Below are 27740 nucleotides of genomic sequence, written 5' to 3' on the forward strand. Positions count from 1 at the left end.
GTTTATATGGCGCCAGCAAATGCCGTAGCGCTTTACAATTGCTTTATAATATTTAAAAAGTAACGCCGCAAACTTTCTCCTGGTATCGCCATTGCAGGTTGGCAACAGCAGAAAGAAAGAAAAAAATCAATGAAAAGATATTTTATTATTTAAAGTATTTTGTTCATATGTCAATTCTTTTAAAATATATATACATATATATATTAAACATTTTTTACTTATGTTTTTCACAAGAAGTAGGACTGAAAGGACAAGTCCATGCTTTAAGTTTCACTGCGCATGCGAAAATCGTTGAGATCCCAGCGACACAGTAACTAGCGCTTACCATTCTGTGCCAGTATTGTTGAAGCAACAGAGTATCGCTCAGCCGCCGCAGCAAGATTTAAGTGATGTATCGTGGCAATAACCAACCCTATTGTCATATATTAGTAAATAGACCTCCAAACCCATAGGCAAACTGAGGGGGGGGGGGTGGGGTTCTAGTGCCTGGAAACCCCCCTCCAAGCCTGGGGCACTGAATAATTGAGGTGGCTGGATCCCGCCCCCGCTTCACATGCTCTGCTCGAAAAGAGAGAGCTGCGTGCACCTAACAGTAGTGCACGCAGCATTGCCCATGTATATTATGGGAATAGGAAGAGTTGGAGAGCAGCCAAGCACTGTCTAATATTATAGCCACGCCCCCATACATGCTGGTCACGCCCACTGGCGGTGTGGTGTGGAAACCCCCCTCTCTCTCTATAAATCCTGCGTTTGCCCCTGAAACATCCCTGTATATTACTATAATATGCACTTGACAAATTGGATAAAGTCTATTATCCAATTTATTCATTTACAGTAAATCCTGGTCTTGTAAGATCAGAATCAGTTGGTACGGTCTGATTGCGCTCACAATGTATCCTGTCAGCTGCTGATTTTTAAGTCACAGATGCCGCCGCTAACACAATTTAGCAAAATTACCTGGAAACTGTTGGTTTACTAAGAATCGATTGATATCAAGCTCAACCCCTGCGCGAGAAACGGTCGCACAAGTAAATCTTTATGCACGGCATTGGATGGGTATGTTCCAAGAACGTAATTTAAAATGCGTGTTTTGTGCGGTTTTTAAACCGCACAAAAGTAAAATGGAACCTCAAGCTGCAACTGAAGCAGTTTATGAATATTTTAGTTTCCTTTGTTAAAATTGAAGGCTAGGGGGGTAGCGTATTTCTTTCCCGCGCCAGGCGCTACAATTTTAAGTTTCAGCTCTGATCTAATAACAGTTTAGAGGTATCCTGCTGTTTGATCCAGTTTACATTGGATCTAATAGTTTTAGGAGGAAATTGATGTGGACACCCCCGCTCCCCACAGCACACGGGGAATCCTTGATGGCATCATCATGACATCACCAGGACTACCCTGCAAACCAATGGCCACAAAATGCGCTGCAGACTGCGCTGTTGTGTTGCTTTCAGAAACTTTTCTATAAATGACAGCGCTGAGCTGAAACACTCTGCGGCTTCCCTATGGGGGTCAAGTGAGGTTAGTGTGTATCCATTCGTAAACAGCACAATCAGAGAAGTACAAATATACTGGGGAATAAAGTTGAGCATCAAAGGCGAAGAAAAACACAAACGAACTAAACACTTTTCCTTAGAGAAGACATTTGAACTTTAATGTAACATAAAAACAACTTTTCAAGAAGAAAAAGTATACCCTGAACGTCTCGGTCCATGTACACAACTTTGTGCATCCTTTATGACAGCAAGAAAGTGCATGTAATTAACCTATTACACCAAAGAGAACACATCTGCTAGGCTTCATATGATAGGGCAGATAACACCTTCATTCTTATGTACACACCAGAGTAAAAAAAAAATGTTTTGTAATCTAAGATATGCACTATCAATAAAGAAATCACAATCAGCCAATCAGATCCGGTTAGCTAGAGCCAACGATCTTCACTATTATCAACTTGTGTTTGCACCAGTCCTGTGGCTGTAAAAGTCGTATCAGTGCCTGTGCTCGGGTCTGCAGCGGCTAGTGATTCTCCAAACACGACCATTCTGCACGTGGCCTGTGTTAGAAGTCCCCTATTCTCCCCTTTCACACCTCTTGTGTGGATGCGTGCAACTCTACATAAATTTTTTGCGGGGCATGTGCAGGGTGAAAGCAAGCAATTTATACCACACAAATGGGCATAAGTTCCTCTGTGTATCAGCAAACCGAGGGGGGTTTACTCGTGCCTGGAAACCCCCTCCAAGCCTGGGGCACTGTATAATTGAGGTGACTGGACCCTGCCCCCGATTCACACGGCTCTGCGTGAAAAGGGAGAGCTGCGTGCACCTAACAGTAGTGCACACAGCATTGCCCATGTATATTATGGGGATAGGAAGAGTTGGAGAGCAGCCAAGCACTGTGTGAAATTATAGCCACGCCCCCAGGCATGCTGGTCACGCCCACTGGTGGCGTGGTGTGGAAACCCCCCTCTACAAATCCTGCGTTTGCCCCTGCTATGGACCTCCATTTTAGAGACAATTTGTCTCCACTTTGTTTCCTTTTATTGAGTCCCCACACAGCTTTGGGTCACCAGCATTAATAACCAGTAGAGATTGTGGCAACAGTTCCAAAGGTGATCCGTGCAATATTCGCCTCATTCCTTATCTGGTCCTAGAATTTGGTCTTAAGCGCTCCCAGTCAAACCTCAACCCAACCACACAGCAGAATAAATTGACCGTCCATCGCCCTAACTCTCTTTATAGACTATAAATTCTGTGAACTGTGAGTGTAAAAATCCAGTACAGAATGGCTATTCATCAGAATGGTGAAGCAAAGACAGAACTCAAAGATTGTATCCCCGGAATGTCGCATCTCTGCGATAAAGCCTGTACCGCCGCAAAAGTCTACTCAAGTACATCACAACTTTGCTACTCTCTGGTTTTCAATCATAAAGAATCTAATATTTGTGTTCTGTGATTTTATTGCAGAGGTGCACTGGTGGTATTACTTATTATTCTGTGGTATTGGTGCAATGGTCTCTGGCATCTCTCTTCCACTCTCATCACATCCTCCCATTCCCGGTTACAGGACTTTTTTCGGGCTGCACCCACTTTGTGGAATTCCCTCCCTCACACAGTAAGACTTTCCTCTCGACTTCAAACCTTCAAGCATTCTCTGAAAACCCATCTCTTCAGGCAAGCTTATGATATTCCTCAACCACCATCTTAAACTCCCTAGGTTACCCTATTACCACCTTCTACACAGCTAACACAAGACAACAACCCTCTGACCAACATTACTGTGTGACTGATCACACACCCCACTCAATACTTTTACCTTTGCAATCTAGCTGGTCCATTGTGCAATATAATGTAGCACATGCCCTTGTGTTTCAAACTCCCATTGTCCCATAGATTGTAAGCTTGCGAGCAGGGTTCTCTTACCTCTCTGTCTGTATGTATTACCCATTATTGTCTTATTAATGTTTGTTCCCAATTGTAAAGTGCTACAGAATTTGCTGGCGCTATATAAATAAATGTTGATGATGATGATTGGTGGCATTGCTGATTATTCTGAATGCAGATAAAAGCGGTCATTGCATTTTTTCTTCTCTGCAAACCCATTGTTTGGTCCGTTCCAGAAGTCACTCACCACTGACATGAATATCAAATGAAAATTCTATTTTGAGGCTGAAGTTTGTTCAATTCACCTGCAGGACTATATAATACCACTATAAATTACCATGTGAAAAAAATATAATGTATTCATTATTGTTCCTGTCACGTATAGAAAGCCACAGTGCATACTGTAATTATCTTATAGCTGCTGCTAAGTGGTTAAGCATCATAGCAAAATAAAGCAGTTTTGCGCTGCAACAAGGTCATCCAAACCGTCATCCAGCTGAAAGAATGAAATATAGAGCCCAGTAAATCTCTCCTTCTGTCCGTGAGAAATTAAGATTTCCCCGTGGTGTTACACAGCAGCTGTGACAGTAGGGGGTTGATGCTGAAGGTCCCTCGCTATCTGTGCTAACAATCCTTATTCCCTCAGCTGCCTGCGCTGAGTGACATCTTTTGTTGGTGAACCTAATGAGCCCTCCAGTATTAAAACTGCGCACGTCCAGTGATAAGCGACAAACAGAAGCCTTAGCGAAGGCGGCATCACCGGAGGCTGAGAGTGCAGTGCCAAGGTCCCCCCGCTGCTCTGGGGATGGACCCAGCAGGAGATCCATCTGATTTATCCCCCTGACAGACGTGATTTCGCCGGCAACACTTTGAGAACTTTATTTCTTTTCATCCATTCAGCACAATGAATACTTTGCGTGGAATAAAAGTTTTTTATATACTCATTTTATGTATCGCTCAGGGACGTTGCTCTCTCGGGGGTGAATTTGTGATACAGCTCCGTGCTCCCTTTCACAAATAGGCCACATTTGTTAGGAACGGCAGGTACCAGCTTTACTTACAGTGATTTCTGGCGTTTTTTCTGGTGCTGTTGCACAGTCTGCTGTGTTTCTTGCACTGACTATGGTGCCATGTTGTATGTGTCATCTGGGGCGCTGGTCCTTACCTGATGGTCATTGGTCCTAGTCGTCGTAAATAGCGACCTGTTTTATTATAATCTTGCAGGTTATAGCATTTCCATGCTCCTGTTCTGTACTGTTCTGGATCCTGTCTGCTTTATGGTATTTGACTCTTGCCTGTGACTCCGGTTCTCATGTTTGCTGTCTGTACTGAACCTTTGTCTTTGACCCTGACTATCCTGTTTGCTGCCTGGACAGTACTTAGCCTTTGACCCTGACTATCTTGTTTGCTGCTTGGACTGAACCTTAACCTGTAACCCCGACTATCCTGTTTACTGCCTGGACTGAATCTTAAGCTGTGACCCTGACAATCCTGTTTTCTGCCTGAACTAAACCTTTGTCTTTAACCCTGACTATCCTGTTTGCTGCCTGGACTGTACTTAGCCTTTGACCCTGACTATCCTGTTTTCTGCCTGGACTGAACCTTTGTCTTTGACCCTGACTATCCTGTTTGCTGCCTGGACTGAACCTTAACCGACTATGTTGTTTGCTGCCTGGACCGCAGTTTGCCTATTGCATGTTTAATACTACTCAGCCGCTTGTTATGGTCTCTGGATTCTGCACCTGATTACTCTGCACACTTTGTGTATAGACTGATGTTTATCTATCTCAGTTTCTGCTATTCTGTTCATCTGCCATTAGGCCGAATAGCTCACTCCTGCTGTGCCGGACATTACTTTACTAACGCTACTTGTGCTACTCCACACAGCCACAGCAGTACTGGCCAAACACTGGAATTGAAATCTACAGATAACTGACTTTCCCTTTACTGGTTACTCTCTACTGCTAAGAGTACTAGTTAAACTCGGGTACTGCAACCTCCATCATTCATGCCTCCTATACCTGTATCCTATTGGTGCATCATCCATCCCAGCGGTTGTGGTACCCGGAGTGGTACTTTCAGATCAGTCATTAATATTTGCTCGTATAATATTGTGCCAGCCTATACCTGTTATCACTACTTGAGAATAACCAGCTACCAGTGAACGTATCAAGTTCCTTAGGAATGGGGGTTGCTATAGGTGAAGCTCTCTCTAAGACTAGTTCTAATAACTCAATGACAAAATGATTCATCTTGTAAGCAATAAATTAGTTGAACAGGGAGTTCCTCAATTTCAAATTGTCCCAGGTGCAGAACTACATCTCCTTCTATGATCGCTGTAGACCCCAATTCGTGCAGGTGCATCTAGAATTCCGATAAAGCGGACCGGTTCACGGAATAAGACGGCATTGTTTGCAGAGAAGCAGAAGTTTGTAATGATAAATGGGAGGAGATCAATGAGTTGAGGGCGTTTCTTGCTTAGGACCAAGTAGTCGTGTTGCACTGACCACCATTGCACCGCGGTGTCAGGAACACTGCAGAAACGAGCATCCTATTATAGAGGAAAGTTAGATAATGGGGCAAAAAAAAATGCAATTTTTAAGGGCTGTTCCTTGGCATGCAGAAGAGCACACAGTCTGCGATGCCTCTGACCAGTTTAATAGGTCAAATTGTGCAATAAATGTTATTACTGCAATACTAAAGCCAGACAATCTGCCACAACCTCCGCTCATATAGAATCTTCCAACTAGATGGAATTCTACCATAGATAGCAAAGAAAGACCACCAAGGTATATGTTATTTTACCTCCAAAATTTGTGCCAAATGTATTTGTTCCACCCAATGTACTGGGAACTGATAGAGAACATTTGGGAACGGATAGAGCACATTGGAATCTGCTGCACCCCTTTGTTGAGATGACCCAGTTAGTTAGTAGGAATATGAGGGACCGGTGACATATTATCCATTCTTTCGTGTCTGTATGCATTATCCTAGTAAGGGTGATCATCTCAACCAGCAGCTGCCCTCTCCAACAAACCACTGAGCCGCAGTCAGTCAATGACCGTGATGTAAATGGGGCCGGTCAGATTAGTATCGATGGGAGTCCAGGAGTGATGATGAGGAAAAATCACAGATAGAAAATGAATTAACAGCCATGGGACACCGTATGCTGACATACACCCAAACTGACAAGTGTGTAGAAATGATCAAGAAAAGAGACAATTATTTCATGGCTAGCCAGCTGTCCACACTACAGGCGTAAAATAGAGTCATATTTGGTCACATCAGAAGGGTTGGGTACTGTTTAACGGTGCGGATAATTCCGGCACCGAGGAGTACTACACTTAAATTCCGAATGTGTTAAAAAACGATTGTAATATAAGCAGACTTACCTCCAAACCGACGCTGTGAATCTCCGGTCGCAGCAGGATGGTGACTCGAAGTTATTCCGACTAGTCAGGTGTCTGTCAGTGGATTTTCACGTCATCGCGACCTGTATCACTTTTGCTTTAAAGCGGCAATGTCGGGTTAAGTGTTGAAACACTTACCTTGTGGAGTCCTGACATTGCCGCTTTAAAGCAAAAGTGATACAGGTCGCGATGACATGAAAGTCTACTGACGGACACCTGACCAGTCGGAATAACTTCGAGTCACTATCCTGCTGCGACCGGAGATCTTCAGCGTCGGTTTGGAGGTAAGTCTGCTTATATTACATTCGTTTTTTAACACATTCGGAATTTAAGTGTAGTATAGTGTCAGAATGGTGGTAATCGTACCACCGCATCAGAAAGGGGCCAATGTTTAAGCATTTCCAAGAAACACACAAAAGGACTGATGCAGAGTGTGGATGTACCATTCTGCATAGTGTACCTTGCATGAAATCACTAAGCATCCCCAAAATGTGGGTGCACACACATGTGCCTATGCAGACTTGCGAGAGTCTGGCAATTATTCCCGTCTGCACCTCGAGAGGCTGGATGGGGGAGGGCAGGGCGCTCTAACACAGGTCAAGTACAGTAAAGATGCGTTTGCACAAATGCGGCTCGTGCAGACCTGCAGAAACACACATTTACGCCACTTAGGAGACGTGACTGGCAGCTGCAAATACATGCTGACAACTTGACATAAACCAATCGCGTGTGCCGCTGACGCAGACACATCTTGTTGTATAAACAACTCTGTATATGAGTGGCAGTACTCTATATTTCCCTGCTCTTTTATTTTTCTTGGAGCAATGTACTTCCATTTTTATCAGCCGTCTCTGCATTATTACCCCACACCCACATCGTGACTGTCGACATTATAACTGTGTTGACCTTATGACTGTAGACATTTTGGTGTAGACATTTCCACTGTCTACATTTTTTACTGTCGACTTTTCATACCCATTGGCCAGAATTATCTACATTTGCTATAAGAACGGTTTCCTGCCCATGTTCTAGAGTATTATCTGAACGTGTATTCACTGCTGCTGGTCACAGAAAAATCACAGTCCGTTATCGACCAAAAATGTGGAAATTCATACAAATCAATCAATAAAAGATGCACATGAAAAGTAAATGCTGACGTATATTGAAAACATTTGGAAAAACATTTTGTGGGCTCTGGGACCCAACGAAAAATTGAGCTGAAGAACACTTATTTCCCACAAACAATGGGGTTCAAGTGTAGAACATTACAATACAGAACAATGGGGGGATGGGGGGCTGGTTTCTAATGATTATACCAAGTCTGTAGAACAAAGCATCGAGCCATCCCTTAATTTAATGGGTGAAAACGCACACCTCACCTACAAAACCTTACCCTTACCCCCATTTACCTCCACTGACCAATCCCAATCCACCTTAACCCTTCCTATGCCTTCAACCCAACGACCGCCTCCCTATCAAGGCCTATTCATTAACCAATGTTGGGCCAAATGGACTGTCGCCACACTAAGAATACTGATAGAAATAGACCTATAATACAACTTCCTCATACTGAGAACAGGGAGAGAGAATATCATTCATTCGTGCCTGACAGACGTTTTCAAAATGTCGTCCATGGACAAAGATATATTTAATCCCTAAAAAGCTTGAGGCCGAGAGACCAGATTCCCTCTTTGCCGTACAATACGGTCATTTCTTAGTAAAGTCTTGCCCGCGGCTCACTTTAAGGCAACATCAACAACCTAATGGAACCTTTGAGCTGCAAAACATATCAAGCCTACTAGACCATTTGCATACAGTATATTTTGATTTTACACCGGCGTTCTACAAAATATACACGGTGGTTGTATTTATTGCTTTACGTTGTAGAATTTAAGAAATGAACCCCCTTCTTCCCCCGGGAAAATAACTATTTATAAATCCTAGACGTAAGACATCAAGTTGAATAGTTCTCTTAAGCTGTTTCCAAACATTCATCACTTCTAATGCAGTTTAATAGAATAACTCCAATGATATATCCCATCATAGGCCCTGTATCGTTAAAAAGGAATCAAAGAGCGACGGACCCCAGGCATTTCTAGATAATGATTCTTTAGCGAGATGGCTTCTTGGAGTGGACAGGTCTTGGGATGATCTCTGCCCAAAGCACAGCATTATTTCAGGATGCTTGCTGTATTTCTCATTTCCCGTCAGCCACAGGACGCTGATAGTTTGTGATTATACCTTTCGTCCGAGCAAATAGAAAACTAAAATATTAATTTAATATGTGCGGCTCCCGACACTGCCGAGCTATTCACGGAGGCTCCGTTCTTAGAACCCTCCAAATTCTATTTATCACCGGTAATGGACACATTGCATGAGAGTAACAATCGAAAGAGGGGCTTCGGAAAAAAACAATATTAACGCCGTAGTCTCTCATTTCTCAGAAATACACTCAACTGCGCGTAGAATGGGGCAGTTATTTATTTATTTTAAGAATATAAGATTACTGTTTTTAGATCATGCATGACTTAGATCTTTGACGTCTCCATCGATGGAAAAGGTTTGTCAAGTGTTTATATGTTTCTTGCCTGCAGAATGTTTAAGCTCCTAAAGCTGTTTTTATCACTTTAAAGAAGAAAAAAAGAAATTGATTTGTTGCTGCACATAATGGCTAAATAAAAATGTAAGGAAAAATGGTGTTAAAGATACGGTTAGTTATTAATATGATTTCCAATTTTATATGTTTCCATTTTTACTAGATGCATTATTCCAATGGTGAGCAATATTATATTTTTCAAGGTCCTTATGAGTGATCTGTATATTAAATTTGCTATTGTCTTATGTTTAAATAAATGTTCAAAAGGTCATTTAAAAAAAAAAATGTACATGATTTTTTATATTTTCATAGTTTTATTTTGGTTTCGGAGAATTTGCTGAATTACATCTCTTCCGATGGGTTAACCTAGTCGTTGACTACCAGATGGTTCATCATGCAGAGCAGACCTGAGCTAAGGGGAAACATAGGACCTAAGGTAATGAGACAGAAATCATCCTGAGAAGGAATTATCATTTTAGGATTTTGGAGAGTCATTAAGGGGAAGGGGTAACCTGAATAAGTATGCTGATAATGATTTAATGAGGAGAAAGCATTGTGTAGTGGAGTACTCTATTGTGTGGTGGGTCTATAGAGTTTGACCATTCTGGCCCTTTATGATTTTTTTATTTATATTAAACAAGGGGAGAAAAAGGGGAGACATGAATATAATTTTAAAACCCCGCAAAAAACAAAACTTCCACTTTGGGTGGAATTCCGTAAATTAAACATTAACCCGGAAAAAATGACATACCCGGGGGCAAACGTTCCACCTAAAGTAGTGGGACCACCAGTGTTTGATGAGTTTTGGTGATACCCTCCTCGCTCCGGCTGATACTATCCTTTCTAATACAGGTAGTATTAACCAGTGGGTGGAAATCCAAAAGCCAAGTAAATATAATTCTGGATTAATTCCATTAACTACCAGTGTATGTAACGGTAATAGTATCAGTACTAATTGTAATTAATAACTCATGACTATCCATGTGTGTGTTATTATGCTTATTGTATTCATTTGTGTCATATCTGTAAGATGATTTCTGGCGCTACGACTTTGTGCCGCCTTTAAAACAGTGATAATGAACGTGACATGAATGTAAAATTATTATTTTTCCTATTATGTAGCTTCCCTCACACAAGTAGTAAAATCAAACTTGCCTACTCTCCCGGAATTTCCGGGAGGCTCCTGAATTTCGGGAGGTCCTACTGGACTCTCGGAAGAGTAGGCAAATCTCCCACATTCGCCGAAATTCATGGCATTGAATGGTGGGAGGGCGGCTTATTTGCATCATTAAGCCCCACCCATGATATTCAATGCTGTGAATTTCACAATTTTATCGCGGGGCGGGGCTATGTTGACGTAACGACGTCACCATGCCCCCTCCTACCCCCTGTCACATGACTTCTCATCTTGTCATATGACGAGGTAGGAGGGGTATGGTTTTTTTTTAATAAGAGATTTCCTTTATCCTATAACTAAATATGCTTATTTTAGAAATCATAGCTTATATTACTGCAGTTTTACATATATCTGTCCCTACTTATGTATAAATGTATAAATATTAAATATCTTCTTAATGCTTAAAGTATATATATATATATATATATATATATATATATATATATATATATATCTACTATATAAATGCCTAGTGGCGTGTGTGAAAAAAAAAACCAAGCTGCAGCGCCACCTGCTGGGCAGAGTTATACACTGACCTATATATTTCTTGAAGGAGAAGTGACAGTTGGGAGTGGTTGGTGGTTGCCGGGGGTGACAGTGGGGAGTTTTTAACACCTTAAGTAGCTTGATGAGGGATGTGGCGATGAAGATGAAGGATGAGGTGATGGAGAAAAATGATAAGGTGGTGACATGTGGACAAAAAAGGGCGCTTGCGTCGAGAAGTAACGCTCTTCCCCTGAGAAGGCCTGGGCTAGGCCCAAATGCATGACAAGAACCTTTTTAACACCTTAAGTAGCTTGATGAGGGATGTGGCGATGAAGATGAAGGATGAGGTGATGGAGAAAAATGATAAGGTGGTGACATGTGGACAAAAAAGGGCGCTTGCGTCGAGAAGTAACGCTCTTCCCCTGAGAAGGCCTGGGCTAGGCCCAAATGCATGACAAGAACCTTTTTAACACCTTAAGTAGCTTGATTTGACTAGAATGAATGAGTATCATGCACGGGTTAACTTCTATGTATGTATATATATATATATATATATATATATATATATATATAATGTAAGTGGCTGGAATGTGATAGTGTTACAATGAAGGCAGTAGGAGAAGTGGCGGTATGACATACCCTTACAGAACCTATTTCGTTTTTTAAGGACCATTTCCAGAAACTATCATTTCAGGGGATAAATCTTTAAAACCTGTGTCTGACTATTGGGAACAGTAGGAACTTCTGTGACGCATTCTGCTGGACTGATCAATGCTCAGCTTACTGACAGTAGATAATGAAATCCCTGCCTTTGTCCCCTTATTTCTGCGATTGCCATCTGCTGTGTCTTATTGTGTTTACACGTCTACAAGACGCTCGCTGTAATATTTTGGGAGGCCTGAGAGACAGATTTCGAAGTCGGTGCCTCAAGAAACTGAACTTTATAGGCCCCGGTGCTTGGGACAGTCTGTCGCAAGTTATTTATTATTTGTCATGAACATAAACCGAAATCAATAAGAGAGAGTAGCTGATAAATAACAACAACGGCTGAGGGGGAAGAGTTTAACACGTTGTTATGCAGTAAACACTGAAAATGTGTGATCTGAGACAGAGACTAGGCACTACGCCTAGGAACCAATCCGATACTTGCATTTATTGTTTAACCTGCACTAGACAAATATTTTATTTACAAAGTCCCAAAATAGCAGAGCACGGTCTGCCTCTATGCTGTGTCTGCAGCCATAATTCTAAGCCTATGAAATATACTTTGGAAACCTGTGACTTTCTAGCTGTTGTGAAACTACATATACCAGCATGCCTTGCCGGTCAGAAGCTGTCTAGCTAATTGCTGTTGGATCCATGCATTGCCCCTAAAACGAGGGCAGAGCAGGGCACACACAGTTCTGCAAATTACTATAACTCTAGCAAGAAAAATTTGCACCACTGATAACCAGAACGCAGAGTTTAACCCTTGTCAGGCCACATAGCAAATTTTTAAGGTGGCCCCATCAATGCTGGTCCATGTCTCCCGTAGACCCTTTACTCTGCTCTGGCAGATCTCTCCGCTGCCAGAAAAGCTGATCTTATGGGGTATTGCTCAGATAGCTTACTGTACTTTTTATTATTTTTCTCCCTCAAATTTTCACTTTTACACTATTAATTTTTAGTGCAGTGATATCGGAGTCTGTTCCTTGCTATAACGCATGGCAATTATATTTATTTACCCTTTAAAAGAAAACCAGCTAAGATGGTCAGTAAATTCATCTGATGCCCAAGAGACAAGTTTTGTGTGAAACGCGTTGCAGACCCTGAAATGTAGATCGTCTGTTTTCTACATGGTTCACGGCTACCATGAGCCCCAAGGAGCTCTATATCTGCAAAATCCCCTACCCTGTGTCCAGGACAGGGGTCGTTGCCCAATTAGATGAAGGGACTCTCAAAGTGCCCAAAGTCTGCTCGATTCAGTACAATTATAAGTGCATATATTTTATATACATCTAAACCCTCCTTGTATTTGATCTATTGTGGCTTTCTTTGATGTTTTCTTCTAGCGCCTATGCTATATATCTTGGTGTAATGATGGACATAGTGGGAGCATTATTAGGGGGAATTCAATTCACATCACAACGATATCCGTCTACGCACCAATCCGGTACTGTGGTACCTGAACTTCATAGATTTTCTTGTGGACCTCTATGGGGCGTGGGAACAAAAAAAAAACCAAACAACAACCTATAAATACCCCTCTTGTTAATTACCACTAGGACTACTAGATTAGCTATTAAAATCCAGACAGAAATTAAATGTACACCTGCTGCACGGCTGCAATGTAATCACTGTACTTCCCCACATGCTGCATGCTGGCGTTGTGGTTGCTGGCATGCAGCATGAATTTGAAGTCACCAATGTGCAGACATGGATTTATATGGTTCTGGTAACTGTAATTATTGTAATACAATCTGTAATCTACTCAGATAAATCCCACTTCTCAAGTGGAGTAAACATGACAGGAGGACACCTCGCTTCCGGGGGGCATCCCGCCAGCCTACCTGCACTGTATCTTTTTTCCCCCCACGACGTGGACGTGAGACATTCCGCCTTCAGAGTCTCACGTCCTGTGGAACAAATGTGTGTGTGTGGGGGATACACAGGACATAGGCAGGAAAGTGCCAAACAGGACTTCGCATTTCATGCCCCAGGGAGGGGCAAACACAGGATTTGTAGAGAGGGGTTTTCCACTCTACGCCAGTGGGCGTGACAAGCTTGCATGGGGGCATGGCTATAATTTTAGACAGTGTTTGGTTGCTCTCCAACTCTTCCTATCCACTTCCTAAACACAGGCAATTCCTATACCCATCATATACACAGGGCTAGCCACCTCAAGCATACAGTGACCCATGCTGGGAGGGGGTTTCCAGACACTAGAAACCCCCCCCCCCCTCTCGGGTTGCCTATGCCAGGGAGGGGAGCCCTGGCCTTGAACTTCACACTTTTATACAAACATATACTTTATTAGAAGACAAAAGAAAACATTGCACAGTTAAATTGAATATTTAAAAACAGAAAGATACTCCCTTATTGAAGTCATTACGCGGTGATACAGCACATTAGAATGGGCCAGGTTTATTAGACTAATGAAACGTCCTCCCCGGGTGTCCAGTCCGCACACTATTTTTTAGTATCCCATCTAAAACCTTTATGTCATATATTTAAATGACATTTAAGCTAGGTAAATAAATTACACTTTATGAAGACATTTTTCAGCCTCTTTGCAGCTGAACTTTGAACGGGCTTCAATAAGAAGATTCCGAAATATATTCAATAATGTATTATTTAATGCTCCTCCGTTGCCTTTGGGAAGCTTTCTTTTTTTCACTGGAAATGACCAAAAGGTCACACACATTTTATTGCAAATATAAATATTAAAGGGGAATTGCTGCCTGTATTTTCAGCAGACAGAAACCATTTGCACTTATTTCCTCGTCCAGACTTAATGCAATGTGTGGGATATTCTAAAAACACATTCATCCGTTGCAGAGGGACTGATGTATGAACTTAGCCCGAGCATTATGAAGCCAGGTGCACTCCAAGGATTGCAATAAAATACATAAATGATATAAATAATATATATTTATTTCATTGATTTGTTTTTTGCTAAGTATTCAAATCACAAGGGGAAAACAAACAGAACAAAATGCCTGTTTTCAGAATACTACTTAAACTTTTATTATATTCCAATAATGCAGACAACATTTGGAAAGTCACACTACCTTCTAAAGTATGCAACTGTTAATGATGTGAAAATACCTTAAAGGGTAACTCCATCTCCGGGGGGTATTCAGCTATGCGCGGAGTACTTCTGGAACGGTCACAAAGGCACTCTGCGTTACCGCAACATCGCAGATTTCTCTTTGTTTCCCCCATAGGGGCGTGAGGAGAAAGCCGCAATGCTGCGGTACCGTAATCGAATTCCACCGAGAAAAAGTAGGGTAACCATGCCAGGGTTTCATGGTTTGGGAGACGTGACTCCCGCCGCTGAAAGGGAGGTTCAAATACTGGGCAGATCCGCGGTTTTATCCAATCGGCGCATGTGTTAGAAACTGATTGCGCCCTGTTTGAACTGTTCTCAGTTGTCATCATTCGCAGAAGAAGCTGTTGTAGCACTGTTGTATTGTTATGATGCTTGTTGTGCAGGCCCTAAAAGATTAAGGGGTATAATTACTAAACTGCGGGTTTGCAAAAGTAGAGATGTTGCCTATAGCAACCAATCAGATTCTAGTTATCATTTATTTAGTACATTCTACAAAATGACAGCTAAAATCTGATTTGTTGCTATAGGCAACATCTCCACTTTTCCAAACCTGCAGATTAGTAAATATATCCCAAAGCGATTTATGATCAGTTTCGTTTTTTGCTTTAAGTACTATATATTTCTTAGGCAGTGTGTTTATTTGTCCATACCTGTGTTTTCAATAAATTTAATTTATAGTTTTAAAGAGAACCACTCTTTCTTTCAATTATTCTGTCTTAGCAAATCATCAGAGGTAATTATGGGTGTGATATTGATTTAATATGTTTATCTCCTATCTATGATTACTTTCCATATATATATATAATCAATTTTTATTTTATGATTGTTGAGGATTATACAGCGCTGTATTTTTTCTTCAGTTTTTAGTTTTTGACTTCTGTTAGGACTTTTAGCAAGGTCCTTATTTACAGCTGTAGTTTTATATACTATCCTTATTCAAAGTTTGTCAATAACAAGCCCCGGGCTAGATCGATTTTGCATTTTCTACATAGTGGACCTTCTATAGACCCTGGGGCCCAATACACACAATGGGGTAGATTGATCAAACCTTTTAAAAGGAAAAGTGGAGGTGTTGCCCATAGCAACCAATCATATTCAAGCTTTTATTTTCTAGAATCTACTTGATAAATGACAGATAGAATCTGATTGGTTGATATGGGCAACACCTCCACTTTGCTTTTTAGAGGGTTTAATAAATCGACCCCAAGATCCCAGTGCCAAGGCCTAACCCCTGATACAAAGAGCCAACAGACGTCTATGTTCCAAATACTATGTAAACAGACAAGACGCCTCTGCAATTACTGCCGTGGAGCAGTAAGTGTAAAAGTGTCCACTAGGGGTCACTGTTCTGTTGATGCCTATGAAAGACATTCTCCTAGCTCTGACAAGTAATCTGTTAAGGTTATATTAGTTATATTATATTACAGTTATATTAGTAATACAAATACGCAGGTCTCTGGATATCTCGACCTACCATAAAAACAACTGAAACGTATTCTTAAAATTACTGCTTTTTTCTGTACTTTGCAATTACTGAAAACATTTTGTGTCTTTCTCAAGACTTATCAGTCACTAGGTATAAAGTGACCTCAACATTAAATCAATACTTACATCATTGATTTACTCCGGACAGCGTTCGCACGCTAAAATAATGATACTTGTCAGCTCTTACTGTATATAGGCTGAGAACGTTTTGGTGCTGAATAATGCAACATATTAGATCAAAAGAAAATGCATTGTCTTATTCTCTGCTGCCTCAAATCAGAGGTATAAACTTTCTTTACAAGGCCTAATCCCATTAAATGAATTGCATTTTCCGTGGCAACATTCGTTTTGATGCACGTTAGTGTCAGTTGCATCATGTTACCTCTCTGCTTGGTTTACGTCTGTGTATATTGCTGCTTGAGCTCAATACTGAATTACAATATTACTATCCGCAATATAAAGAATAAACGACAGAGTTTTTATTTTTGTATAAACTTGACGCTTTTAACAGGAGCGACTGTATGATTAGAGGAGCACAATTGTGTCTGTATTTCAAATATCATGAAAGAAAGAAATATTGAGATGCGTACAGTAAGAAGTCTCTGCGGAAGCTTTGCTGCCTTATACTATCAGGAAGTTATATTAAGATAATTAATTATCTGGCGTAATAAAATTGCATTTAACACTGTATTAAAAAAATAGTCCTGTAATTTCTCCTGCCTCAATCTAGATAGTTGTCACTGTATCAATTAAACCCCCTCACAATTAAAAAGACAACCTGGACATTCGTTGATTAATTAGGATACTTAGCTTGGTTCTGTTTGGCGCTCCGTGTGGGGGCATTAAAATAACCGGATGAGTGACGCTGTGTCAATCATTCAGTGTTTTAGGTAATATTTACTAATTTTTTAAAGTTGGTCTCCGGGAGGTGGGTGTGTGGGGGCAGGGATATGCAAATCACGGTGATTTGGCCCCACCCCCATGACGCAATGACATAAATGCAGCATTCTACCATGGCGGGCCGGGCCAAAATGCTGCGATTATCGGTGAATGGCATCATAGAGGCTTCAAATCTGCCCAGTTCACTAGGAAGGGGGCAGATGTGGGAGTATGCCCTACTCTCCCGCAGGGGGGCAAGACTCAACTCAGCAGCCTTTTAGGAACATTTTAAAGGAAAAAAAACGCAAGTAGCCCAATGTCCTAGCCCAAAGTAGCCCACTATGGTACCGGCCTGGAGAGCAGATGCCCCCCAGCACAGCCTGACCCAGCTCTCCCGGGAGTCCGGAAGACCTACCCGGATTTCGGGAGTGTCCCGAACATCCTGGGAGAGTGGGAAAGTATGTTTTAGGTGTTCCCTAACCATTGGAGCCCTAGGCAAGCACCTAGTTTTGCCTAATGGTAGCGCCACTCCTGATCAGAGTTCATGTGTCTCATTGAGGTACGAGGCACTTTATCATCTGCCTACATACAGTACACATACACAAAGTCTGTTGTTTGTTTCCTGACACTCTCTACTGTTTACAGAAATAGTTGATTGCAAATACCCAGTGACACAACTCACATAATTATCACCATAATTAACCAATGTTTGATACAGAGACATCTGTAACCGGAACTTACACAGAACGTTGAAACTGTAACGAAAGACAAATAAGATACATTTTCCTGCCGTTTGTGCGTCTCCGCAGCTGGGCGACATTGTTACTTGTATAAACCCACTATAATTTTATTTTTTTTCTTTGTCAAAACATAATCTTTGATACAGAAAGGAAAAGGCTGACAGAGAACAAAGTAGAAGAGTCTACCGTGTACTTACTACAATAGCTGTGTATTCAACATGGCAACAAATGCAGCTTCTCTTCTCTATGGACTGAGATTGCTGTTTTAAAGATAAACTTCTGAAAATGTGTTTTTTCTTTTCTGTTTCCTTTTTTTTTTTTGGTGGTATAAAGTACAACAGTGCCGATGCGCACAAATAACCCTCAGGTAACTTTGTATATTGAAGGGGCTGTGCACCGTCAGGCAACTTTGATTCATTGACTTTTTCTAAATACACACAAATTTCTTTCTAGCTTCTGTCTGTGCTTTTCAGCCAAGTGTTTGTATTATCAGTTTTGTAATTTGATATGCTGGTAGCACAAGGCTCACTGATCCCTATATTGAAACATTTGTTTTTTTCACACATGCAGCAAAAATAAGAAAATTTGAGAATGTCTAAACAAGCACTTTAAGGGGTCCCCCCACCCAAAATGTTTCATTTACTTTAGTATGTTCGAGGGCAAATAAGTGAAGGACAATATGTACTTGCCCTCTCTGCTCCTGCCTCCCACAGAATTTTGGTTTCTCGTTGCCTCAGGGATCGGCACTGGTAGATGCAGTTGTTATTGCGCTGGCCCGTCAAGCTAACCTGCGTCATTTCCTGATGTTCTACTTGTGGGGATTCAGAATGGCGACTACGGCACATGCCGTAGTCACCAGGGCATTCGTGTGAGGCATGCTACATAATGCCTCGTGCCTCAGTGAGGTCACTAGCTCCTAGTGAATTAATGCGCTCAATTTTGGCTACTGCCGCCGTGCATAGATGATAATGGCAATCCCAGAAATGGGAATAACACTGTTATTTATATAAACACTGTAAAATGAATGTGACTCTCCAGCTGTTACACTACAAATACCAGCATGCCCTGCTAGCCTCCATAGAGAAATATTAGTATATATTATATTCTGTATTGAAGGTATGGGCAGCACGGTGGCTCAGTGGTTAGCACTTCTGCCTCACAGCGCTGGGGTCATGAGTTTAAATCCCGGCCATGGTCTTATCTGTGTGGAGTTTGTATGTTCTCTTCGTGTTTGCGTGGGTTTCCTCCGGGTGCTCTGGTTTCCTCCCACACGCCAAAAACATACTGGTAGGTTAATTGGCTGCTATTAAAATTGCCCTTAGTCTCTCTCAGTCTGTGTGTGTATGTTAGGAGATTTAGACTGTAAGCTCCTATGGGGCAGGGACTGATGTGAGTGAGTTCTCTGTACAGCGCTGCAAAATCAGTGGCGCTATATAAATACATAGATGATGAAGGTGTGTGAGTAGCTCTCTCTGCATGTTGATGGATCCTTTACAATATTTACATTGTAATTTGCTGGGATACCTGACAGTCACTGATGCCATTCATTACCCCCCCCCCCCCCCCCACACCAGTACACGTAGTAATGTTTAATCTATACTCCCACTGAGCTCGGAATGGTCGTAACCTATGGGGTGACTCTCATCCTAGGTGTGCAGCGTCCTCCTCAGTGACACCGTCCATCTCATTATAGGGACTGGATAATTCATTATGCTCTAATTGTGCCAGTCATGTACCAACTCCCACTAGGTATAATACAGGTCGGACATCGCACAGTGACAGAAATCACTCCCTGAGAATATTCACCCCACGCACAGTGACTTCTCAATGCTTCATTAATGTGGATGTGTCATTACCCAGAATCCCCCCTCCTGATATTCCCTGTATCATTATATTACACGTGTAGCGATGTTATGACAGCAGGAAAGACAAACAGAGAGGCAAAATATAGATCAAAGCGTCACAGGATCCAAAAGTAAAAAAAAATACTCTTTTCCTGACAGGAGTCTCTTCTCCATTCCACAGCATTGTGATTATTTTGTTTTTAAACGGGAACTCCACCTTGCAGGCAGATTTGTTCATTTTCAGTGCCCTTAGATACGACGACAGATCTGCTGAACCTTGCAGAATTGTATCCAATGTGGAGATTCTGAGCTTAATCGGCCGTTTCCAAGGACAACGGAAGTAAAGCAAATAGATTTCGTGAGGGCGGAGTTCTTCTTTAATAGAGTATGTCTGCCTTTCTGGGCAAACCAGACTGCAAAGTGTTGTCCGGCATATCCTAATGACAGCTTTCATGTTTGACAGGAGATGTTTAAACCCTAATGTTCTTATAGCCACATCCATGTTCTCACTACAAGGTTGAAACTAACAAAGGTTTTATTTTCCAGGCTTTGGAGCGTGGAAAACTTTTCAGAGGAAGTGCTCTGCAATAAGACCATACTTGCCAACTCTCCCGGAATGTCCGGGAGACTCCCGCATTTTGTGAGAGTCTCCCGGACTCCCGGGCGAGTGTGGCAATCTCCCGAATTCTGCCCACTTCACTAGGAAGTGCCCCACTTCCTAGTGAAGTGGGCAGAATTAGATCCCAAACGCCGCGATTCCCGGTGAATCGCGGCGTTTGGCCCCGCCCCCGCTGTCAAATGACGCAATTTGCGTCATGACGTCACAGGGGGCGGGGCCGAAATGACGCGATTTCGGCCACCCCGCCCCTTCACGCCCCCCTCCACTGGCTGGCTCCCGGAAGGGAGCTGAAGAAAGTAGGTAAGTATGAATAAGACATATGTTGATGTCACATGATCACACCTAAAACACCCCACTGAAACTCTCCTGACATATTTAAAATGTTTGCAGGCAGGAAGACACAGGGGTAGGATAGTTTTGGGGGCATTTCTCTCAAATATCATAACTAAATTTAATATACAAAGCCTATTATTGAGTGTTGCTCCTTTTAATTTAACCAGGGCGCATAGGCAAACTGAGGGGGGGCGGTTCCTAGTGCCTGGAAAATCCCCCACCAAGCCTGGGGCACTGTATAATTGAGGTGTCTGGACCCTGTCCCCACTTCACACTGCTCTGCTCGAAAAGAGAGAGTTGCGTGCATCTAACAGTAGTGCACTCAGAATTGCGCATGTATATTATAGGGATAGGAAGAGTTGGAGAGCAGCCAAGCACTCTCTAAAATTATAGCCACGCCCCCATGCATGCTGGTCACGCCTACTGGTGGTGTGGTGTGGAAACCCCCCTCTACAAATCCTGCGTTTGCCCCTGGGGTGGTAGAGGAAATCAGAATAGCTCCTCTTAGTTCTGTGTTTAAGATGTTGGTGAGGGTCCCTTCGGGCGCAGCTCATTGTGTCATTCATTGTTTTAGGAGCCCCCTAAACTATGACTCCCCAGGCAACTGCCTGCAATCCTCACCATAGGCTGTCTGATGTGTGCTTAGTGCATTATTCTGTTCACAGCTAAAGAAGACGTCAGAATTAAACACCGGAAGGCTGTGACAATATCATATCAGTGACAGCTCTATATGAGTTTACAGGGTTCATAGAAAAGAAAAAGTACAATTAGACAGTCCATTACTGTTCCCCTTCTCCGCTTTAGCGAATTTGACTCCCCTTGCGTGACGGAAACATAATATGCACAGAAACTCTTATTGACATGCTGAGATTATTATTCAACAGCTTCTCCACCAGGACATAACATTTCCTTTTATTACTTTAATTACAAAAAAACATAAAATGCAGATAATGCAGTAAAAAGAGATTATGCAACAGATACGTCTGTCTGGGGGTGAGGGGGATGGGGGATTAACGATGCTCCCTTTATTTTTGGAAGCAATTACCCAAACTATATTAGTGCACCTCTATAAATAGTTTTTCTTTATATAACCCCGATTGCTATTTATCAATAGAAGCGGAGACATGAGTCTGCAATAATAATTTGGCACGGCCAGCGGAGCAAAATTTATTATCTTCGATCCTGACTTTATCTCTGGCTATTAGATTTGGGATGGCTCTGGAGTGCTCAGATGATGGGAGTAAATCTCTCATTAGTCCACATGACTTTTGTGTTGTAAACACCAGGCTGTAAAAACAGGGATTGTGTTTCCAGCGGTGCAGGGAGCCAGGAATATAGAAAAGAGCAGGAGTCCGATGACCGCAACGCAAACAGGTCACATTTTGCTTTATCCAGAGTTAATACAAGTTTAGTACTCAGAAGCAGTCATTTTATGGAGTTAGAGTGCAAGCTCCCCAGCCCACCTGGAATATATTGTCGTTGTGGTGTCTAGAGGTGCAGACAAGACGGCACCATCTGCAGACCAGAAAGATGACAAACAACCAAAGTGGTAAAAGGACTAACAGAAGTCTTAATCTATTCCTAGCGACTCGCTAAGCCATGAACCAGACAGTCATTCCATTTGAAGACAGAAACAACGGTGTATTCGGTTTCTAAGACGAGTTATCCGGAATACGTAGACTTCATTCTATTACTGACCTCAGAAGACGACTTGTCATGCAACAAAACATATATACTGCTGTAGAACAGGCATAGAAACCCGGTGTGTCTCCAGTTACAGAAGAACTACAAGTCCCAGCAACTTTTCCTCAGAAGAACTTGTCCAGAATCTTAAGTAAAACCAGAGCATGGCCACTCTACTTTCTCTCATCTCAATGGGGCCATTTAATGCATATACAAATGTCTGATTATATAAATGCATGACTGAAAAGCACAGAAGGTAGAAAAATGAAACAATGTATTTAGTAAAAGTGATAGAATGTGCAGGTCAATAAAGTTGTGAAAAAATAGGTTTTACATTTCTGTATTTTTTGTCTGCCTGTTTTGTTTTTGTTTTCCAGAACAGAACTTTGAGTATTGCACATTTAAACAACATTTTTTTCTTTCATGTGCTCGTCATCCCATTGTCTGGCGTCGGACAGAGTCACAGCAAGCTCATGTTGAGTAGCAGCATATTCCGCTTTAAGTTGTTGACCTAAAATCTTTAGAATTTCTTTTTTTTTCCTCTCCAATTACACTGAGTTTGACTAATCGGAAAATTACCTGGGAGCTCAGGCATACAATAAATCTGCCTGTCTGCGTCCCCGTCCCCCCCTCTCAGTCTCCACCTACAGAAAGTAAAATGAACTGTGGCAGCTTCTCAAGTGCTTGCATAAAATATTCAGATTAGTGTCAAAGTTGAGCAAAGCAAGTTTGTTTTAATTCCATTTTGTCTGCTAAACTAGGAGGCGGATATAAAGGTATAATTCTGCAATACTTGCTTTGTGCTCTGTGCTGATCTTTACGGGGATAGTCAAACGACATTACCTACAACCAGGAATATACCGTAATGACAGAAGACCACACAATGACGTGGATCGATTATAATAAATGACTAAACTTTGCAATTATTTTATTAGGCATGCCAACTTTTGAGTATACTAATGTATCTATGAATACATACATGTATTTATTTGCTTTTCAATGGATGCTATTTGGAAAGTTGTATATTCCTTCCTCCAAGCCCAAGATTGTCAGTGGCCACTGGCTACACAGTTAAAGGCTCATTCACACAATGGGAATATGGGTAAACAGCATACATCTCTCCCGGACATTCTGGGAGACTCACGAATTTCGGCTAGTTCTTGCACCCACGGCAGAGAATGTCTTTTCTGCCGCATTGTGGCCTCGATGACGCATTTCGCCGCAAATCACGTAATTTTGGCCCCGCAATTTGAGACATAATGGACAGATCATGGCATTGCACCGTGGGGCTAAAATGAGGCAATTTTTCGTGCCACGCTCCCCTCCCCTTGCCCGCCTCTCCAAGTTACAAAGCTGGCAAGTATGCTAAAAACACATGCAAACGAACGAGTGCATGTAACTGAGGCATACTTTACACACACTTTAACCAATACAATCTATTGTAAAACATGTCATGACATGTGCTAAAATTTAAAATGCTGTGTTAAAATTTTATGACGCACTGCTGGAGAGAAGCAAAAATTAGGATAGTCAATGAATGAGCTGCTTATTCAGCCTGATTGCTAAACACATTTGCATTATAGACAAGATGGGTTTTATACTGAGCACTCAATATATAGATATTGCTCTGTGGGTTTTTTTTATGACCTAATAGCTTTATTCCCCCACACCTCAATTATAACACTTTGCTAAGTACTTCAATCTTCTTGTTTGAAATGAAGTTGTTAGAAAGTCATGCCTGTGGAGATATACCAGGAGGTTGTGACACATTACTTGCTCAACCATGGTAATGTCAACCTCTGGTATATCTCTAAAGCTACAGCATTTCACCGCATTTTATTTATTTTAACAGATCATTTAAGATTTGAACAGGATATTTTCCACATACATAAATGAAAGCTTCACAACAGTCTATAGAATCTATCATGAGAAACATTGTTGGATGAATGAACAGTTCCTAAAATGTGAACGCATATCCCGCATCAATACGGTTTGACCGAAAAAACTGCTAGCTAGAGACAAAGCAACAGCTTGCTCCCACGGATATTGGTGTTAGAGATGGGATATGATCTTCTTACACCTTTATATCAGAGAGTGTGGCGGGGTACAAGCAAGCATATATATTATAACTGAAATCTATTTTGTAATAAAGACAGTAACACAGTAACACACACAATAGACAGCACAATTTCTACAAGCAGGCTGAGGTCCAGCAGTGGATTACTCCCCTGCAGTCATTAAGGAACATGGGAGTAGCAGAATGCAGAGGCTATATTAATGAAGTAGGACACTTCAAAAAGGGCACCGGCTATTACGGCTCCTGGAAATATTAAGTTTAATTCCACCGGCGCAAGATTTAGCAGATTTTGCCTAATGGAAGGAGGAAGGAGAGCCCTTGAAAGAGATAAGACTGCAAAAGAAATTTGCTTAAACTAACATTAAGGGGAGGGAGGTTGTATTTTAGAAGCAGTCGTCTTTACTTTATTACATCCTGAGGCTGGAACTAAAAGGTCGCAGCTAATTAGCGCTATATAGGAACTGGGCATAAAGACTGAAACAGCTACCTATTGATGAATGTCACTTAACCGGTGCCCTTTGCAATTCTACGAGGTCATCGTACTCGCACAGATGTAACGGAACAGAAGAGAGTTCCTGGGATTTCAAAATAAATAAAATAAAATAAAATAAAAGCCAGTCGCCTAATTGCTTATTTTCTGTGTTCAGCTTTAACAGCCAATTTAGAAAAGGGGGGGGGGGGAGAGAGAGGAATCATTTTAAAGGTACAAAATATGTTGGCAGAACCTTGTTACTCATAATTGATGCACATTACGGTGCTGATATTACCAAGCGTCCAAGAAGGTGTCATTGTCAGAAAATAAATGTGGAATCCGGCATATGAATGGCCCCATAATGTGATGGATTTGTTGTGCTCCGATGAGGAGAGTGTTTAATACAACAGATCTTTACAGATGGTAGAAACTGGAAAACAATTAGAGTTACTGAAAATGAAATATTACTTAGTTACTTCTTGGCTAATGTTTTATTCATTTAAGTAGATTTGGCTTCTTGGTCGCACACGAAGAACAAGAAGATATTGGAGTAAACAATCTGCAGAACAAGGTTCTAGATAGATACATTGTATCATGTCTCTGCTTATTATGGCTGCATCATTATCTACATACCACAACATATCTTCATCTCAATTCAGTTTTGCACCACCTTAACCCAGCGGTGGGCAACAGGTGGCCCCCCAGGCTGACCCCGGCCCTCCGAGTCTTCAACTGCGGCCCCCAGGCTGGCTCGTCCCGATCAAGAGATCATGTGACATACCCGCAGGAGGAGGGAGTGCACTCTGCAAAACTGTCATGTGACATACCCGCAGGAGGTGAGAGTGCACTCTGCAGGACTGTCACATGACATACCCGCAGGAGGAGGGCGTGCACAGTGCAGGAAGGTCATGTGACATACACGCAGGAGGTGGGAGTGCACTGTGCAGGAAGGTCATGTGACATACCCGCAGGAGGTGGGAGTGCACTCTGCAGGACTGTCATGTGACACACCCGCAGGAGGTGGGAGTGCACTCTGCAGGACTGTCATGTGACATACCCGCAGGAGGTGGGAGTGCACTCTGCAGAACTGTCATGTGACATACCCACAGGAGGAGGGAGTGCACTCTGCAGAACTGTCATGTGACATACCCGCAGGAGGAGGGAGTGCACTCTGCAGAACTGTCATGTGACATACCCGCAGGAGGAGAGAGTGCACTCTGCAGGACTGTCACATGACATACCCGCAGGAGGAGGGAGTGCACTGTGCAGGAAGGTCATGTGACATATCCACAGGAGGAGGAAGTGCACTGTGCAGGAAGGTCATGTGACATAACCGCAGAAGGAGGGAGTGCACTGTGCATGGAGGTGACATGACATTAAAGGAGGAGGAGGGAGCACTGGGCAGGGAGGTCACATGACATATTTGGAGGAGGAGAAGGGAGTGTACTGTGCAGGGAGGTCACCTGACATATCTGGAGGAGGAGGAGGAGGGAGTGCATAGTGCAGGGCCACACATGCTGCCCACTACCTGCCAGTGCCTCATGAATATTAATTAGGGCTCATTTTTTTAAACTAACTTTATTAAAATAGGCAAAGTTCAACAAAAATATGCTTCTACAGGTCAGAGCCAATGCAAAATGCAAGTGTTTTTGCGCAGTGAAAATGGGTGTGTGCCCTTCTGAAATCAAGAATGTCTGTTAAAAAATGCATCCTCTGTACCCCTTTATCTCACTTTATTATTCTCAAACCGGAAAGTTAGGAGCCCTTGCAGCTAATCCGTACTTGGCTTCACTCCTCCCCGCGGCCACTGCAAACAGCTCCTCCGCCATCGTGCACCAACCAACTGGGTAAAAATGAATTCGCTTCATGATAAAAGGAGATGCGGGACATCACCCACTAAAATTTGGCCATTCGCAATTTGACGCCTCCTGTGTCTGCCATTTAAAATGGACTCACTCTTCCCCACGGCATAAACACATTTTAGCCTACTTTGGCTGTCACTCCGGTATTTTTGTAGTCAATGTTGGTCACTTTGTTGATAATGGTTTCAAAACCTCTTCCCCTTATATATGAGGGAACTCATTTCAAAATCAAAACCTTTTAAAAAATGTTGCTTTCCTTGAGCTGTAAGCATAATTTCGGTTGCAAGCACAAATGTCCTTTCTTCAACTGTGGCCTTGAAGATGAATAAAAATGCTTTGTACGAAAAACATCTCCCACATCCTGGAATTCTTCCTCCAGGCACATAATGACCTCCTTTTTGACTTCAGAGTCTTCCTTAAAAATTATAGATGTGTCAGATAGACTTGCACTTTGTTCTATTAACTTGTTACTAACTTCCCTCTCAACATAACACCTATTTAGCTTTTCTTTACCAATTTAACCCATCTGCGCGTTTATGTCATTCAAGCTGCAGAATGCTATTTAATTATGTACACAACGCAGATGTTATCATGCAGAACTTGTGATATTGTGACTCCCAGGTTGCAGTAAACTGTGCTGGATGTTGCTGCTATATAAATGCTAATTGCAATGAAAAAGCTACGACAGAAAATGAGGTCAGGAAAATGGATAGTTGCTCCGAACGCTCTCGTTTCATGACTTCCCGGCTCCTAACATGCTCCGTGAATTGTCCAGACACGCAGGGAAAAGTACTCGTGGCTTTAATCGGTTACATGTCATACATCGCCCCGGCATAATTAGGTCACAAAGCAATTAAGTTCATTCTGCACCCCCGTTGTGTATTTC

The 27740-nt window shown here is 42.1% G+C and overlaps 1 protein-coding gene across 4 annotated transcripts in view; it reads right to left on the bottom strand.

The window, feature by feature from the left end:
- The window catches only part of DIAPH2 (diaphanous related formin 2), an 828187-nt gene that overhangs the window by 98482 nt on the left and 701965 nt on the right, over window positions 1-27740 (bottom strand). Inside the window, exon 28 of one of the 4 annotated variants that reach the window (XM_075186346.1) lies at window positions 15148-15246. The exons of the other annotated variants lie outside the window; for them this stretch is intronic. Within the exon in view, the coding sequence (XP_075042447.1) occupies window positions 15224-15246 (23 nt within the window). The 3' untranslated portion in view covers window positions 15148-15223. Of the gene's footprint in view, window positions 1-15147; window positions 15247-27740 lie in introns of those variants that run through there. 4 annotated transcript variants of the gene reach the window in all.

The sequence above is a fragment of the Mixophyes fleayi genome, chromosome 9 (assembly GCF_038048845.1).
Source record: "Mixophyes fleayi isolate aMixFle1 chromosome 9, aMixFle1.hap1, whole genome shotgun sequence".
Lineage (NCBI taxonomy): Eukaryota > Metazoa > Chordata > Amphibia > Anura > Limnodynastidae > Mixophyes > Mixophyes fleayi.